The 18,221-nt window shown below is 43.4% G+C and overlaps 1 protein-coding gene across 4 annotated transcripts in view; it reads right to left on the bottom strand.

Moving 5' to 3' along the window:
* The window catches only part of USP24 (ubiquitin specific peptidase 24), a 155,658-nt gene extending 154,478 nt beyond the window's left edge, over window positions 1–1,180 (bottom strand). For all 4 annotated transcript variants that reach the window (XM_070786468.1, XM_070786470.1, XM_019957388.2 and 1 more), the window contains exon 1: window positions 862–1,180. In XM_070786468.1, coding sequence (XP_070642569.1) covers window positions 862–1,176 — 315 coding nt within the window. In that variant the 5' untranslated portion in view covers window positions 1,177–1,180. The remainder of the gene's footprint in view (window positions 1–861) is intronic.
* Window positions 1,181–18,221: the final 17,041 nt, after the last annotated feature.

Genomic DNA, 18,221 nt, shown 5'->3' with positions numbered 1-18,221 from the left:
TTCTGATTTCATCAATGACCAGTACCCAGACTTGGTCCCAGCTTCATATTCCAACTCCGGTCCCATCACTGCCGAGCCCTTCCTCAGCTCTGACTCCTGTCCTGGCCTCTTATCTCTAACCTTTCTCAGTCTAATCCCCATGGCTTTAATACCTGATTTTATCGATGACGCCCCAATCCACATCTCATATCAATTATTGTCATTCCTGGCCTCTGCCCAGTCCCTCTTCATTTTAGACCCCGACCAATCTCTTTTTTCTGGTCCTTGGCTAAAACCCAAATCCCATCGTAACCTCAAGTCCTCCTCTGACCCAGCAAAGGCCTTTCTTTACCCTGGCTGGCCCATCCCACTTTTTCTCTGACTCTGAACCTGGTGCCTTCCCCGACTCCTTCACTGAAACCCTGGGCCACGAAATCTCGGGTCCTTGCCTAGTCTACTAGTACCCCATTTCTGACTGCCTGATAACACGCGCCACCCCCCATCACACTCTCCAGGCCAATGTGTCATCTTCCCGCATCTCGGGGATGCCAGCTTTGGACCCTCCTCCCCATCCCCTTCCCGGGCCTGCCCCGCTGGTGACCTCAGCTCAAGCCCGAGAGACCCCTCCCCACCCTGCCGCGCAGCCCTGCCCCGCATCCTCAATTCAGTTTCATCAGCCCTTACCCTATGGGCTCCACTCCCTACCTGACCGCAGTCCGTTGACCTCCGTCCTGACGAGCCCGGTGCTCCATTTGCCCTTTCTCCGTGCCTCCCCTGCTCCACACGCTCCCCGCACTTCAAGCCCAGTGGGGTGTGTCCCCTCCCCACGGAACTCCAGCCCGCTAGCCTCTCCCACGGGGGTCACGGGTCGCCCCTCCTCACCTCGGCGTCCACCACCTCGTGGTACGCGGGCGGGGGGTCGAACCCGCCGCCGCCTCCGGTGCTCCCGCCGCGGGAGGGGCCGTCGCTGCCGCCGCCGTCGCCCCGCGAGCCCCCGCCGGGCCCGGGGCTGGGGCCGCCACCGCTGTCCATCGGCTCGTAGCCGCCGTAGTCGAGGCCCGGCCGCTCGTTGGTGAGCAGCGCCACGGCTTCGTTGATGTCGTTCTTGGCCAGGCGCAGGGCCTTGCGGATGGTGGCGGGGTCCGAGAAGCCCATGCACAGCAGCGTGGTCATGTGCTGCTCCTCCTCCGATTCCATGGCTCCGGCCTCCGGGCCCCGCCGGCCGGCGAGCAGCGAAGCTGCGGGTCCGGGGCCTGGCGGGCCCAGCGGCGCTGCCTCTGCGCCGTCCCCGCGCCCGGGCGGGCCCTTGCGCTCCTGGGCTGCGCGCTCCGCGGCCGCCGGGCCAGGTTGGGCGCGGGCGTGAGCACCGCGAGCCGAGCTACGGCGCTGGGGCGCTCAGGAGTGGCGGCGGCCCGGCCCAGCCCTGCGCGCCGCCATGTTGGCCTCCTCCTCCGCCTCCGCCTCCTCCGGCCCGCGGGGCCGCGCCTCCGCTCCCGGAAGCCGCACGAGCCGCCGCCGGGCCCGCAGGTCACGGGTGAGGGTTGGGGGCTGATTTTTCTTTCTTTCGTTTTTAAAAAAAAAAACAGAGGCAACTGGGAGGGGCCGTGCCGCGCAGCGTCTAGGTCGAAAGGGCCGCCATGAGGCCCAGGCGGAGGCGATGGAGGGTTCGCCGCCGCCGCCCGCCCATTCCTCCGGCAACAGGTTCCCCCGGGATCGGGAGGGGCGGGAGTGAAGTACAGCTCGCGGCGCGGAACATCCCCGAGCCGGCGATCCTGCCCTGCGCTGACGGCTGTTCCCTCCGAACCTCCCCGGAGTCCCCGCCGGACTCCCGCTCCCGGACTCGCTCGCCCCGGCGCGGCCCGGAATGCACTCCATCCTAAACGCAGTGCGCTTGGCCGCTGCTGTAACCCACCCCGAAGCCGGTCTGACAGGGACTGCGGTCCTGAAGGAAGTCCTTCAGCCACGCTGCCTGAAATACTCTTCAGCGCCCACTTAAATTCATGCCCCAAACCGGGCAAATCGACCCACTCGGGCTGGAATGCACCATACTGTTGACCTAAATCCTCCCAGCTTTCGCTGAAATCACCCTTAACTGGTTTAAATGAATTCCCAGACTTCGTTGAATTTGCCTTCCATCCTTGACTGACCACCACCTACGTACCCCAGGATAACCTGAGTGGACTCTACCAAACACATGCCAGAGCCCCCTGAGAGTCTGAAACATATTTTTACAATCCGAACTCTAAATCCCAGTGCTCTCTGTGAAAACCTCCCAAAACTCCAGACTGCATCACCCTCCTTCAGCCCTTGACTCATCCCAGCACCTTGGACCTCTGTTCCCCTCCTGATACCCACCCACCCACCCACGTTTTACTGCACTGTAGCTCAGGATTCCGGCTATGTTTCTGCCTTGTGAGGGGGGACTGCGCCCCCTCTTTTCTATACCCGTTGCGGGAGGCGACCGCACCCCTGTTGATTTCCACCTTTGAGCATTCCCCTTCCCCTTCAGAGACTGCTTCCTTGCTTTCTCTTTCCACTTTTAGCATTATTACCCAGGGGGCATATCTTTAGGCCACTGACTTTACCATCTAAGCCCTGGTCCTTGCTATTTCCCCGCTTCGATTTCCTTTAATTCACGCTTCTAAGTTATTTCCCTACCCTCTCCCAAGATCCTGATACTTTCCCCTTATCTCACTATATGCTGAATTAGTCCATCTCCTAATACGCTTACCCTGGTTTCTTCCTGAACTGTGAAGTCCATCATCTATCTAACCTTTGTCTTTCTATCAAATCCTTCCTGTTGCCAACCCAGGCACTCACTAAAATCCCCATTTACCCCAAATCTCAAATTAGGGGTGGTACCCAGAAATTTTCTCTGCATTCTATTAGTATCCTTTACCCTGGACCATGAGCCTTACTTGCTGTCTACATTTTTAAACGCCAGCAAATTGATTTACAGGGTGAATTTGTCATTGTTAGTTAACATGTAAATGAAGTAACTGTGTTTCTTGTACTGGTTAGACTAGATTATTGACCAAAGACTAGGACTGATATGCAAAGGAAGTAAAGTTTTCTAAATGTGTTAATGAAAATAACAAAACTCCTCTCTTCCATTTCTGAGCAACAACAAAAAAGAACTTGCTAAGGAAGAATGCCTATAATTGGATCAGATCACAATCTGTATATTGAAATAAAATGTTATTAAGTGTTATCAACTTCCAGGGATTCAATGACATTTTAGATATTTATCTGTGGTATATGAAGAACAAAAGTAATCTGAATCAACCTAATCAATCTGTCATAGAGTACCTCCCAAAGGTATTTAATTTTTGCAACAAATATATACTTAGTATTTGTCAGGTGCTAGGAGAAGGCAATGGCACCCCACTCCAGTACTCTTGCCTGGAAAATCCCATGGATGGAGGAGCCTGGAAGGCTGCAGTCCATGGGGTCACTGAGGGTTGGACACAACTGAGGGACTTCACTTTCACTTTTCACTTTCATGCATTGGAGAAGGAAATGGCAACCCACTCCAGTGTTCTTGCCTGGAGAATCCCAGGGACGGGGGAGGCTGTTGAGCTGCCGTCTATGGGGTCGCACAGAGTTCGACATGACTGAAGCGACTTAGCAGCAGCAGCAGCAGGTACTGTTCTTGGCTTTAAACAGTAGATAAAATGTGATGATGGCAAGGGGATCATATTCAATTTTGCCCTATGTTTAAAGAGTTAAATCAATGACCAAATTAAGAAATTAGTTATAAAGGGAGGGAAAGTCGCAGGTGAAGAAAAAAATTGTTTGCCACTGAAATTCGAAATAGAACTCAAGAGGTAATGAGACAGAGCTGACCAATTCAGATGGCACATAAAAAGACTCGTCAACAGTGGCAGGGTTATAGAACATGACAGAGGAAGCTGTGCTGAACTGAGAAGAGGAAGCAGAGAAAAAGTCTGTGATAAAAACTGGAAAGGAGCCACAGAAGGCTATGAGAAACAAGGAAGGCCATTTTTGAACCTGATTTTGGAGTGAGTGAAAAGCCAGAGTGTCATTTGAGGATGCTAGTAGTATAATCACACTTTTTTTGCATGTAAGAAAGCAAGTAAAAACGTTAAACTCTGTTGAATTAGGATAGGAGGAGAGGGACCTGTGGTATGAATATTCATACCTTCACTTACATTTTTATTTTTATTGCAGTAATATCTTGAAAATGATAAAGGACCCTCCAAGATAAATATTTAATTCACATTTATCCTTATTTAGAAACTTAGAAGAAAAAGAAATAGCTTGGTCTGGAAGAGAAGTATAATGGACTGTCTTGAAGATAATATATGAGGGGTTTCTTGAAATAATTAATAAGTAATTAAAAAGTTATTGAATGTCAGTTTTGAGCCAGGCCAAGGACTTAGGGAGACAAATGTGAGCAAAATACACATAGTTTCTGCCTGTTTAGAACTTTAAAGGCTTTACAGAGAGACAAACAGTAATCATAGAATGTGATAGGTGCTTTGATTGGAGAATTTCAGAAAGTAAGGAGCAAATTTCTTGCCCTCTATGGGCATAAATGACCAAATCTAGGAAATTTAGAAAGTTTTCCAAAGGAAATGTTATTTAAACAATAATACAATAGAAAGTAGGAAAGCCAGGAAAAGGAGTGTAAGATGAGGAGAGAGTTAGAAGGAATAGGAACAGCATATGCAAAGGACCTGGAATGGGTAAGAGGGAAACAATTTGGGGGAACCTATTGGAAGGAATGATGCTAAAGCTGAAACTCCAGTACTTTGGCCACCTCATATGAAGAGTTGACTCATTGGAAAAGACTCTGACGCTGGGAGGGATTGGGGGCAGGAGGAGAAGGGGGTGACAGAGAATAAGATGGCTGGATGGCATCACTGACTCGATGGATGTGAGTCTCAGTGAACTCTGGGAGTTGGTGATGGACAGGGAGGCCTGGCGTGCTGCGATTCGTGGGGTCGCAAAGAGTTGGACATGACTGAGCGACTGAATTGAACTGAACTGATGGCTGGTTCATGTTGAGATTTGACAGTAAACAACAAAATTCTATAAAGCAATTATCCTTCAATAAAAAAATTAAAAAAAAAAAAAGTGGGGACTTTCTAGGTGGCTCAGTGGTAAAGAATCCTGCTGCCAATGCAGGCAACATAGGGACAAGGGTTCAATCCCTGGATCAGGAAGATCCACTGGAGTAGAAAGTGGCAATTCCATGGACAGAGGAATTTGGCAGGCTGCAGTCCATGGGGTTGCAGAGAGTTGCACGTGATTGAGCACACACACACATGCATGAGAAAAAGTCAGTGGAAAGTGGCTGGAGTGTAGAGTTCTAGAGAGGTAGCAGTGAGAAAGGAATCTAGAAGCAAATGTAAACGGACACCAGATCTGAGAGGGCCACCTAAACTGTGACAAGGAATTTGAACTTTATTCTGAGGGAGTGAGAAGTCACTGAAACATTTATGTAGAGGAGAGAGGTGATGGGTGCTATTTAAAAATTTAAGATCAACCTAACTGCAGTGTAGAGAATGGTGTAGATGAGAGGAAGAGTGAAGATGGGGATTTTATTTAGGAGACAAGATCATTTAGCCTTCCTAGGTAACCTTTGAAATGAAAAAGTAGAGTTTTCTTATTCAATCTATGATACTTATTTTTTTGTTCTTGGTTGTGTTGAGGAGCGGTTTTCTTTGTACTTGTTTTCAGTGGAGTTTGTAGGGATTCTTGAATATGTGGCTTGAGATCTTTCCTAGCTTGGAAAATTCTTGGCTATTGTTTCTTTATATTACTTCTGTTTCATTCTCTCTCTTCTCCTCCTGGGACTTCAGTTAAATAAACATGAGACTCTTTTCATTGAATCATATCTGTCTCCTCTGCTTGTTTCTGTATTTTTTATTCTTTTAACTCTGTGCTTGAGTCTAGATTTTTTTTCTGTCCTTTCCTCTACTTCACAAATTCTCTCTTCAGCTACACATCTAGACAGTGTATTCAAAAGCAGAGACATCAATTTGCTGACAAAGGTCCATATAGGCAACACTGTGGTTTTTCCAGCAGTCATGTACAGATGTGAGAGTTGGACCATAAAGAAGGCTGAGCGCCAAAGAATCGATGCTTTCAAATTGTGGTGCCGGAGGAAGACTCTTGAGAGTCTCTTGGACCCCAAGGAGATCAAACCAGTCAATTCTAAAGGAAATCAACCCTGAATATTCATTGGAAGGACTGATGCTGACGCTCCAATGCTTTGACCACTTGATGCAAAGAGCCGACTCATTGAAAAAGAATCTGATGCTGGGAAAAATTGAAGGCAAAAGGAGAAGGGGCAGCAGGGGATGAGATGGTTAGATAGCATCAGGGACTCAATGAACATGAATTTGAGCAAACTCTGGGAGATGGTGGAGGACAGAGGAGCCTGGCATGCTACAGTCTATGGGGTGGCAGAGTTGGACATGACTTAGTGACAGACAACAATGATAACAAAGAAACTGCACCCGTTAGCTGTCCTTATATCTCCTTATTCTCCCCAGGACTTCCCTGGTGGCTCAGATGGTAAAGCATCTGCCTATAATACGGGAGACCTGGGTTTGATCGCTGGATCAGGAAGATCCCCTGGAGAAGGCAATGGCACCCGACTCCAGTACTCTTTCCTGGAAAATCCCATGGACAGAGGAGCCTGATAGGCTACAGTCCATGGGGTCGCAAAGAGTCGGACACGACTGAGCGACTTCACTTTCACTTTCATGATGTTAACAACACTGTTTCAATCTATGAACATAGACTGTGTTTTCATTTATTTAGATCATCTTTAATTTCTCTCAGCACTGTTTTCTACTTTTCAGAGTATAAGTCTTATACTCCTTTAGAAAGATTTATACCTAAATATTTACTCTTTTTTGATGCTACTATAGATGGCGTTGCTTTATTAACTTCATTTTGGATTATTTGAATGCAATTATACAATTAAATTTTGTATGTTACTCTTGTAAACTACAACCTTGCTTGCTGAACTTATTAATTATACAGTTTCCTAACGTTTGTCTTAGGATTTTCTATGTACAAGATCATGTTTTCTGTGAATAAAGATAGTTTAATTTCTTTCTTTCCAGTCTGGATGCCTTTTGTTTATTTTCCTTGCCTAATTGCCCTGGCTAGAACCTCTAGACAGTTGGTGTCCAATAGAGATATCAGTAGCAGCCATCCTTGTCCTGTTCTTGATATTAGGAGAAAAGCATACGGTCTTTCACCTTTAAGTATGATATTCACTGTGGCTTTTTCATATATGGCTTTTATTTATGTTGCGATAGTTTCCTTCTATTCCTAGTTTGTTGAGTGTTTTATCATAAAAGGTATTTGTTTTATCATAAAAGTATTTGTCAAATACTTTTTCTTTGTATCTTGAGATAATTATGTGGTTTGTTTTTTATTCTGTTGATCTAGGGCATTGCCTTAATTGATTTTCAGATGTTACACCAATCTTGCATTCTGGGATAAATCCCACTTAATCATGGTGGTACTACTTTATATATGTAACTGAATTTAGTTTGCTAATATTTTGTTTAAGAACACAGTGATGGTGGTTAAAACAGTAAAGAATCAGCCTGCAATGCAGGAGACCAGGGTTCAGTTCCTGAGTTGGGAAGATCCCCTGGAGGAGAGAATAGCTACCCACTTCAGTATTCTTGCCTGGAGAATCCCATGGATAGAGGAGCCTGACAGTCTATAGTCCATGAAGTCGCAAAGAGTCAGACACAACTGAGCAACTAGCACAATGTTGGAGGAAAAGAGCAATTACTTTTAGAGGAACTCTTTAGAGGAATCTAGATTCTGATTATTTCCTGAAAAAAAAAATTGGTATGAAAAAATGGAGAAAGCTAAAAGAAGAAAGAGGAAGAGGTAATTTTTAAGTTCAAGGTTCCTCCCACCCTTTAGTAAAGAAAGTATATTTCCGAATGAGGTGTCATTGAAAAGTTAATATGATGTCTTTCCATCTAGAAGATGATGCAACTGACCTGATGGCAGTCCAGCTTAGCTTTTGGATAGTTTTCCAGCAGCAGCAATGGGTTTTCCTGAGCCCCCATGACTAATGGGCAGATGTATCCCATGTGTGTGCACATTGATTCCACTGCCCCCACTTTGGGAAGCTTTTCACTTGTAGGGGATGACTAGGAATCCAGCAGTCCACAACATGAGGAAATGCATGCTATCGGATTGTGGTGTGAGTGGGAGATAGGGCCAAGGTTTTGACTGCCAAACTGCCTTCTCCTGAATTTGTTAGGTACTAAACAGCCATTAAATATTGTGAGTCTGGGAATAACGTGATGGAAGATGTACTTTAAGATTAAACTGGCATTAGTGTATTGAACATAAGAGATCAAATAAACAGCTGTGAGGTGAGAATGAAAAGAAGTACGTAGAAGATAGAGTCTTCAGGATTTGGCAATTGGATTTGATGATCAAGGACAAGGAAAGACTCCTCAATTTTAAGAATGGATGATCTGAAGTCAGGATTCAACCGGAAGGGTAGGTGAAAACTTAGGCCTTAGATGAATTGACAATTAATTAGGAAAGTTTGCCTGCAGACTTCACCAATCATATCACATGCATACAATTGGAAATAAAGCAGTTACAGCTGATAAGCATTTATAAGGCAAGGAGACTGCTGCTGCTGCTGCTAAGTCGCTTCAGTTGTGTCTGACTCTGTGCGACCTCATAGACCGCAGCCCACCAGACTCCTCCGTCCCTGGGATTCTCCAGGCAAGAATACTGGAGTGGGTTGCCATTTCCTTCTCCAATGCATGAAAGTGAAAGTGAAGTTGCTCAGTCGTGTCTGACTCCTAGCGACCCCATGGACTGAAGGTTGCCATTGCCTTCTCCAGGCAAGGAGACTGGAGCTATTTAATTTGGAAAGTGAAAAGATTTTACAAAAAGAGAAAGATGAAAGGAGTCATTTATTTCTCTGATGACCTAGTTCCTGGCCTTTAGCTCAGCATACCCACCTGCACATGACTCTACATTGGCAGCTCAAGAAAGCAAAGCTTGTTCAGGCAGAGGTGCCCCAAGCACACACTCCCATTTTTATTCTCCTGGTCCTCATTTTCATCTCCCCATTACTTTGCCAACAAAGGTTCGTCTAGTCAAGCCATGGTTTTTCCTGTCGTCATGTATGGATGTGAGAGTTGTACTGTGAAGAAGGCTGAGTGCCGAAGAATTGATGCTTTTGAACTGTGGTGTTGGAGAAGACTCTTGAGAGTCCCTTGGACTGCAAGGAGATCCAACCAGTCCATTCTGAAGGAGATCAGCCCTGGGATTTCTTTGGAGGGAATGATGCTAAAGCTGAAACTCCAGTACTTTGGCCACCTCATGTGAAGAGTTGACTCATTGGAAAAGACTCTGATGCTGGGAAGGATTGGGGGCAGGAGGAGAAGGGGACGACAGAGGATGAGATGGCTGGATGGCATCACCAACTCTATGGACATGAGTTTGAGTGAACTCCAGGAGTTGGTGATGGACAGGGAGGCCTGGCGTGCTGTGATTCATGGGGTCTCAAAGAGTCGGACACGACTCAGCGACTGATTTGATCTGATCTGATTCTTGGTTAGCTGGTTCTGTACTCCAGCTTTCCATATTGTGGCTAATCTACCTGTGGCCTCTTGACCATAGTAATGTTTAGTACCCCTTCCTGCACGTTGGAGCCCTCTGTCCATGGGTTCAGATTTCAGTTATCTCACAATTTCCAGTACAAGACTTCCTCTGCTAGCTCATCCCTTCAGAACCTTCCTGCTCAGGCTGACCCTAGAATTTCTATCAGGAGGTAAGAATTGGGCAGTTTATCTCAATTATATTTTCTGAAAAACATACAGTCATAATATAACAGCTTACAACTCTCTGGTTGATTAAAATTTTGAATAAGGAATATGTTTACCTTGATAGTAGTGTTGAAACTCGGTTGTTCAAAAGAGAAACATGGACACCCCTCTCTGTAGGTAAAAACTCAGGATTTGCGGCTTTTAGTTCCTCTGAAACCAGGAGGACCTGGCTGTCAGGCTTTAGCGTAACTTCAACATCATTTAGAAGTCTGTTTCATTTCCCTACTGTTGACTCAGCAGTGTGCATTGATTTTCCAGGGTGTTGTGCTAATTATAGGCTAGTGGAACTAATGGACAAAATCAAAATGGCAACAAGTGAAAAAGTAGCAGAGGCTCTGGGTCTGCTCAGATGCAGATCTGTTTATAACTTCACAATTGTATGGTTACTACTAATTAAGAAGTATTACAGTGATCTTCAATTTTCAAAGGCGGCCACCGTCATTTTCTAGTTAACCTTTCCCATCCATTACCACATCCGTTTTATGTGGAGGGTGGAGCTGATAAATTACTTGCCTGAAGTAATGTCTGTGGTAAAGCCAAAATTATACTTTAAACGCTATGAATAATGATAAAAATAATATATTTGTGGAGCATTTGCAGTTTTCAAAAGGTTTCCTTTCATTCCCTTGTCATTTCATTTAACACTTTCTAAGCACCCCTGAGAAGGTTTCCTGTTGGTTAGTTTGAGGAGAGCACAAGAGAAGAGAGTTAGATTGACAGCTCGTTGACAGCTGTCTTGCTTAAATTTGAATAACGAGTACAAAGTTGTTGCTCAGGATTCCAGAGTTCTAAGTCATGCAATCTTCACTCTCTGTCACCTCTTTCTGTTTGGTTTTCTTGGCATTTGAGGATCCACAGGGCAAACATTCAGTTACATTAACCTTTTGTTTTTTGAGTCTTTAGTTTTGTTCCATCCAAATCTGAAAGGTAGATGAGTCTAGTGCCATGAGAGACCTTAATTTTAAAAAGTTGAGATGATCCAGATATTGTTTTGCTAGAATGCTGGAAGAAAATCTCCAAAAAGTGGAAGTGATTCCAGTGGCTGCCATGAACTTGTGATTGCAGTGCCCCAGCTCCCCTCCCATTCCTCACACAACAGCCTGGGCCTTTCCTGGCCTTCACAGGCCCAGTGTCCAAATACTCTACATTCAGTCTCCCAGAACCTTGTACAATCCCACAAGCAGAGAATTTGACAATTGGATGGGTTCCAAAAGGTCATGGAGTCTAACATCATCACCTTACCGATGAAGAAGCTGAGACTCAAAGAACTGACGTGACTTTTCCAAGTTCCATGGCTAGTAATCGTCAGAAGTGGAGTGAACACCTCGCAGGCTTTTGCTCGGCTAGAAAAGGAACCAATAATGATAGTCACAATCTCGCTGAAGCTGTGTTGGCCACAGGGAACTAGTGAATCAGCCAGACAGAGAGCAGTTCCCAAGATGTCCTCACAGTTGCTCCTTGACACAGGGTCCTATGGTCATGTTACTCTACCCAGTTGGGAATTCATAAGGCAAATTTGAAGACTCTGGCAAGTCTCGTGGGAAAGAATTGTGTTCAATCAAGCACTTCTCAAATTATTTCATTATTTTTTTTTAACTCAAACCTAGAAATAGCCTGTATAATTGGTGCTCCTTTGAATACACTGAAAAATAAATAAATAGTACTTGTTGAGAAGGGCCTGTCCCAAGCAGGGTGAAGGGCTTCCCAGGTGGCTCTGTAGTAGAGAATCTGTCTGCCAATGTAGGAGACATGAGTTCGATCCCTGATCCAGGACGATCCCACATGCCACGGAGCAACTACGCCTGTGTGCCACAACTGCTGAGCCTGTTTGCTCTAGAGCCCACTCCCAACAATAAGAAAAGCCACTGAGAAGGCAGTGCACCACTGCAGTATGCCACTGAGTAGCCCCTGCTCGCCACAATTAGAGGAAGCCCACACGCAGCAACGAAGACCCAGTGCAGCCAAAAATAAATAAATAATTAATTTTTAAAAAGTTACTGCTACTATTTTTTGGTATAAATAATAGAATCATAACCATCTAATTTGACTTCATTTTAAAGAAAAAGAAATATGGAGAGGGTAAAGAGAGTTACCGAAGGACACACAGCTGGAGAAGATCTGGAACTGAACTAATCAGAGCTCACCATGTGCTCTGGTGCAGTGCTCTCTCCTCATTCCGTGTCACCACAATCACACCATGAATAAGGAAGACAGTGAATCTAAATCATAGCATTCACTTATTATAACTCTCCTGCTACTTTATTATAACTTGTTTTAACCATTTGTTTTCTCGACTAGACCGTGAACTCCATGACAGCAGAAGCTACATTTACTTATTAATTTACTGCTCCATCCTCAGTGCCTAGCTCATTGGAGACACTCAGTAAATACCTCTCTCCTCCGAATGACTAATGAATGCCTGAACAGTAGGAATTCCATTCCTTGAGATGGAATACATCCCCTGCTCTTTTTGTAATTTCTGATGTTGTTTCTGTCACTCCACCCTCATTTTTCTCCCTTGGCACCTTCTGCAGTTTCCCAGTGCTCCTCATGCCAAGGTTTCTTCATACATTATGAAGGCACAGGGACTTCTGACTCCTGGTTGATTGATGGAGCAGTGGAAATGCAGTGCTCACCTCCACTTCCCTCCTGACTCTCACTAAGAGAGTTTTAGATCCCTGGAGAAAGCTCCTCTGACCAGCCCACCCCACAGAAAGTACCACTTCCTCCTCCTCATTAATGGATGCCAAAAGGGAGATAGATCTTTTCTAAATTTCCTTGAAACCCAAGCCAGCTTTGATAAAAGGAAAAGTGTTCTCCACTGTTTTTAGTCAAACCAAATGTCCTTAGTCACTTGGCAGAAGGTAGTGTGGATGCTATGTCTCTCAGTTAGGCTGCTGCTGCAGCTGCTAAGTCGCTTCAGTCGTGTCCAACTCTGTGTGACCCCATAGATGGCAGCCCACCAGGCTCCCCAATCCCTGGGATTCTCCAGGCAAGAACACTGGAGTGGGTTGCCATTTCCTTCTCCAATGTGTGAAAGTGAAAGTGAAAGTCACTCAGTCGTGTCCGACTCTTAGCGACCCCATGGGCTGCAGCCTACTAGGCTCCTCCGTCCATGGGATTTTCCAGGCAAGAGTACTGGAGTGGGGTGCCATTGCCTTCTCCGCTCAGTTAGGCAGTTTGTGTCTAATCCAAAGGAAATGTTTGTGTGATGTACTTTTCATTTACTGAAGAAGAATACGTGTTCAAACCTTTGCAAGTTCACACGGAAATTAATTCTTCAAGGTCCACGTAACCACAGCTTTGTCAAATCTTCCTTTAAAACACACTTCCTTTAAAGTATGACTAACCCTGATAAATCACACATATTTATAAATGTCATCTCTCATAGTGTTGCGAAACTTAAAGAGAATGAAGTATGAAAGCTGCCCAGCACCATGCTTGGCCTATCAGTTGCCTTTCCTCTTATTCTGTTTCCAGCTCTTAGAGTGGTGGAAGGCAAAACTGATGAAATTCCTATCGATATGGGCTAGGAATGGTTTTGGCTGTAAACAACAGAAAACTTGTCATCAGAGTTTGCTTTTCCCCTCATGTAACACTAAGTCTGATGGAGTCTACTGGTTTGATTTTTGTCTCGAAGACCAACAAATCCACAGCCAAACCCACTCAGTGTTCTTGCCTGGGAAATCCCATGGATAGAGGAGCCTGGCGGACCTCAGTCCGTGGGGTTACAAAGGATCAGACACGACCAGGCAACTTTCACTTCAGTTTAATATACACATAACTTCTTTAAAATCATACCAATTGAGCAAAGTAAGTTTCATAAAGGTGTTTCAGAGCTTATTTAAACCAAATTAGACCTTTTCTATCACAAAGAGTTGGACAGGACTAGCAGCTGAACAAGAAAAATCTTCAAAAATTCACAGGTCAATTTTGTTATTGCATTAGTCCAATGTTAAACATTTTAAATGCTTGTTCATAAGACTTGTTTTTGACAAGTTTATCTTTAGTATATTGGGTTTTTTCCCCAAATAAATATACTGAATAAAATAAAAAATCCACAGCTAGTAGCTCTTCAATTCTCTTGGCCTTTGCCTCATCCATATTGCCTCATGGTTCCAAAATGGCTACCGCAGCTCCAGACATCATATTCATATCTGAGACAGAAAGGAAGAGTAAAAGATCTATCTAGTCTTTTCATTAGGAAAGTGAAAAGGTTTTTCAGACCGCTCTCAACTGCCCAGCAGATTCATGTTTCATTGGTAACTCAGCCTCACTGGAAGTTGAGAAAATGAGTGCTTAGCTTTTTTAGCCTTTCTAGTGGAGGTAGACAGGGGAGAGGAGGTCAGAAATGGGTCTTTGGCCCACTAACTTGAAATATTGTCTGACTGAAACTTTTAGTTTGACCCTCAATTGTTTTGCAAAGCTGAGAGAGAAAGTTGAGAATTGCTTAGTAAGATCAACTTCACTTTCTCCTCTTGTCTCATGAAAGACCCAATTTAGCATAGTTGGGTTCCATCTGGAACATATACGGGTCAATTAAGCTGCACAGTCGGTGGGGTACTGGAGCTGGCTTTTACCATCTCATGAGAACAAATTATTAAATTTTTAGGAACACTGTGAGACAGCTGAGAAACATAGTCATTATTAACATAGAATTATATTAACTTAAATGCATTATCTTGAAAAAGGTCATAAAAGCTCAAAAAAGCTCACCACTTCCTAACATTTTAATACATTTCACTGCTAACTATGCTCTTGAGGTTATTTATGTCTGCTGTATCTGTATGGAATTCTAAAAATGTGCTCCTGTGCATTTCTTCTCATCTCTGTGTTTAGTGACAACTTGGTAGCTTTAAATTGGCCATGGTGGGAGTATTTACACCACAGAAATCAGCAAATGCTACAAATCTGGTATTTTTCTTTTTTTTGAAGTAGTCAGACATTTACCAGCACTCCATTGTGCATAGTCCTAGAAAATAATAATTTGAAGAGAGGATAGATATGCATGGACATTTGAGGTAAGTAGGTAGGCATTTTAAAACAGTTTTCAAAGCCCTGCCAGAGATAAAACACACAAAGAGATGGTTCCCTGTGTTTTAAACCAACACAATAAGAAGGCGTTCTATAGCTTGCTTATTTTTTTTGCAGGGATGCAAAGAGAAGTAGAATTTCTTCAGCTCCCGGTACTTGATTCATCCTCAGATCATCCTGTTCTCCTTCATTGCTACTTCATCATTATAAACACCCACTGCATACCTACCATGGGTTAGATTCTGAGTTTAACCAAGGGACATTAAATATGATCTCTATTCTCAAAGAAATTATTAAAATGGAATATGCACAGAAAAAAATAAAATGAAAGTAGTCTATTCTTTTGTTCTAAATATTCAATATTTTTTCTTCATAGCACTTATCTTGATTTGTATCACTCTCTCTGAGTGTATAATATATCTGTGTATAAATCTTTATCTATTTAATGCTGTGTCCTTCCCTAGACTGTAAGTTCCATTAGGAAAGGCAGCTGCGTTTCTTTTGTTCACAGCTGTGTCCTGGTATCTACACAGTGCCTTCAAGATGTTAGCCACTGAATTAATGTTTGTTGAACGAATAAATGAATGAATGGAATGAAGTGAAATGAGTAGTACAGACAATAAGAACTGGAGGAGGTGACAGGAAGGAACGCTTACCAATGACTGGAATGGGTGGGAAAGCTTTATGGAGGTTCTAGGACTTCAGGAGGATATTGAAGGAAGGATAAGACATAAAAATAAGGTACATGGCACATTCAACAAGGACTTCCATGGCTAGAGTGAAGAGTTTAATTCCCTTTTGCTGGAGTTGGAGCAAACTCCCTGGAACTGGTAGGTTGGGATCACCGGGGTTATATTCAGTTGAACTTGAACAATGGTTTGAAAGTGAAAGAGAAAGTGCAGTTGCTCAGTTGTGTCCGACTCTTTGCAACCCCATGGACTGTAGCCCACCAGGCTCCTCTGTCCATGGGATTCTCCAGGCAAGAATAGTGGAGTGGGTTGCCATTTCCTTCTCCAGGGGATCTTCCCAACCCAGGGATCGAACCCATGTCTCCCGCATTGCAGGCAGATGCTTTAACCTCTGAGCCACCAGGGAAGCCCACACTATGGTGTTAATTGGACCCAAAAGAGGAAAATTTAATTTAAAAAGGAAATGACTATTAGGGCTGAGGAGGGAGCTCAAGGTTGAGCGAAGAGAAAAATATTTAATTAATTTCCCAGCTGCCAGTCTTGCTCTTCTACCTGTTCTCCACAAATAAACCAGAGCAATCTTTTAAAAATGTTTATCAACCACTATCACTCATGGATTTAGATGAAAAAATATTCATGAATTTAGGTGAAAACATATTCAGCAAAATATTAATCATTGGCTCTGTTACTGCTGCTGCTAAGTTGCTTCAGTCGTGTCCAACTCTGTGCTACCCCATAGACGGCAGCTCAACAGCCTCCCCTGTCCCTGGGATTCTCCAGGCAAGAAACACTGGAGTGGGTTGCCATTTCCTTCTCCAATGCATGAAAGTGAAAAGTGAAAGTGAAGTCGCTCAGTTGTGTCCAACTCTTCTCGACCCCATGGACTGAAGCCTACCAGGCTCCTCTGTCCATGGGATTTTCCAGGCAAGAGTACTGGAGTGGGGTGCCATCGCCTTCTCCAAACTATTGGATCTAGTTATGTACAAAAAAATGTATATACTATAACCAAGTGGGGTTTATTCCAGAAATGCAAGGCTGGTTCAGTATTTTAAGATTAATCAGTATAATACACCATATTAACAGCCTAAAGAAAATTCACAGTCATATCAATTGATGGCAGAAAAATCATTTCACAGAATTCAATATACAATCATGAAAACTCTCCAATAAATAGAAATAGAGGGTGAACTTTTCAACTTGAGAAGGATCATCTACAGTTCTACAGGTGGCATTATATTTAATGATGAAAAACTAAATGCATAACCCCCAAGATTAGGGAAAAGGCAAATATGCCCACTATCATCATTCTTCTTCAACATAGTACAAGAAGTTTTAGCTAGCACAATGAAGCAAGAAAAAGAAAAGAAAAAAAAAAGATATATATATTTGAAAGGAAAAAATAAAGCTGTCTTGATCTGCAGACAACAGGATTGTCTATATAGACAGCCACAAGGAATCTACAAAAAAATTTCCCAAAACAAAACAAAATCATAGCTCTTTCCATGCTATCATACTGGTTTGACATTGATGCAAACCAGTATGACAGCATGGAAAGAGTATCAACAATGGAAAGAGTATCAACATGGAAAGATTATCAGCATGGAAAAAGTATCAACAAATCAAGAGTATCAACAATGCAGAAAAGAGAAGCAAATGACAAGTTCTTATTAGGCTGTACTCCAAAGTCATCGTCTGGTTTCTGACTGTGATGATGAAGTAAGGTTACAATGGCGAATTTGAAATAATGTATAATCACAGGGCTGAGAAAATTGCTGTGAACCTCACAGGCAGGCTAAATAAGTGTGGAGTGATCAGCCCCAGATTTGATGTGCAACTCGAAAACCTAGAAGAATGGCAGAATAACCTGCTCCTGTCTCATCAGTTTGGTTTCAATATACTGATAACCTCACTTGGTATCAGGGACCATGAAGACGCAAGATGGAAAACACACAAGAGGGAAACTTTGAATTCTTTTGCTAGGGATGTAATACATACATGTAAATAAAATGCCCCAGAGGAAAAAGTAAAAATCCTAGAATAAATAAATTTAATAAGGTAGCAATTTATAAGATGAGAACACCAGGAAAATCTATACACAGATAAAAGTCTGTGGAAGCTGAAATTCAAAGCACAGTACCAGTTACAAAAGCTCCACAGAAAATGAAATATTTAGATATAAATCTGACAAAACATGAACAGGATCTGTATGCTATAAATTGTAAAATGCAGATGAAAGGAAGATCTAAACAAATGAGAGACATACCATTTCATTTATTGTTCATCTAGTGGTCATTTATTGAAACTCAACATAGTAAACATTTCAATTCAACTCAAACTGATCTATAAGCTTAATGAAATTTCTATCAAAGTCCTGGCAATCATTTTTTATATTAAAAACGTATATATCAAACCAAAAGGCCTAGAATAGCTAAACTCAAGACAGAAGGATATACAGATCCAAGGCATAAAATAGAGAAACCAGGAATAAACCCATACAAAAATGTCCAAGTAATTTTTGAGAAAGTAGTAAGAACAATTCAGTGGAAGAAGGATAGCCTTTTAAACAAATGGTTTTAGGGCCGTTGGACACCCTTAAGCAAAAAGAAGGTAAATTAAAAAATAAAAGAACTTTGACCTAATCCTCACAGAATTAACT

This window comes from Bos indicus, chromosome 3 (assembly GCF_029378745.1).
Source record: "Bos indicus isolate NIAB-ARS_2022 breed Sahiwal x Tharparkar chromosome 3, NIAB-ARS_B.indTharparkar_mat_pri_1.0, whole genome shotgun sequence".
Classification (NCBI taxonomy): domain Eukaryota; kingdom Metazoa; phylum Chordata; class Mammalia; order Artiodactyla; family Bovidae; genus Bos; species Bos indicus.
The sequence above is the reverse complement of the archived record's forward strand: the minus strand, read 5'-3'. Positions and strand labels throughout refer to the sequence as shown.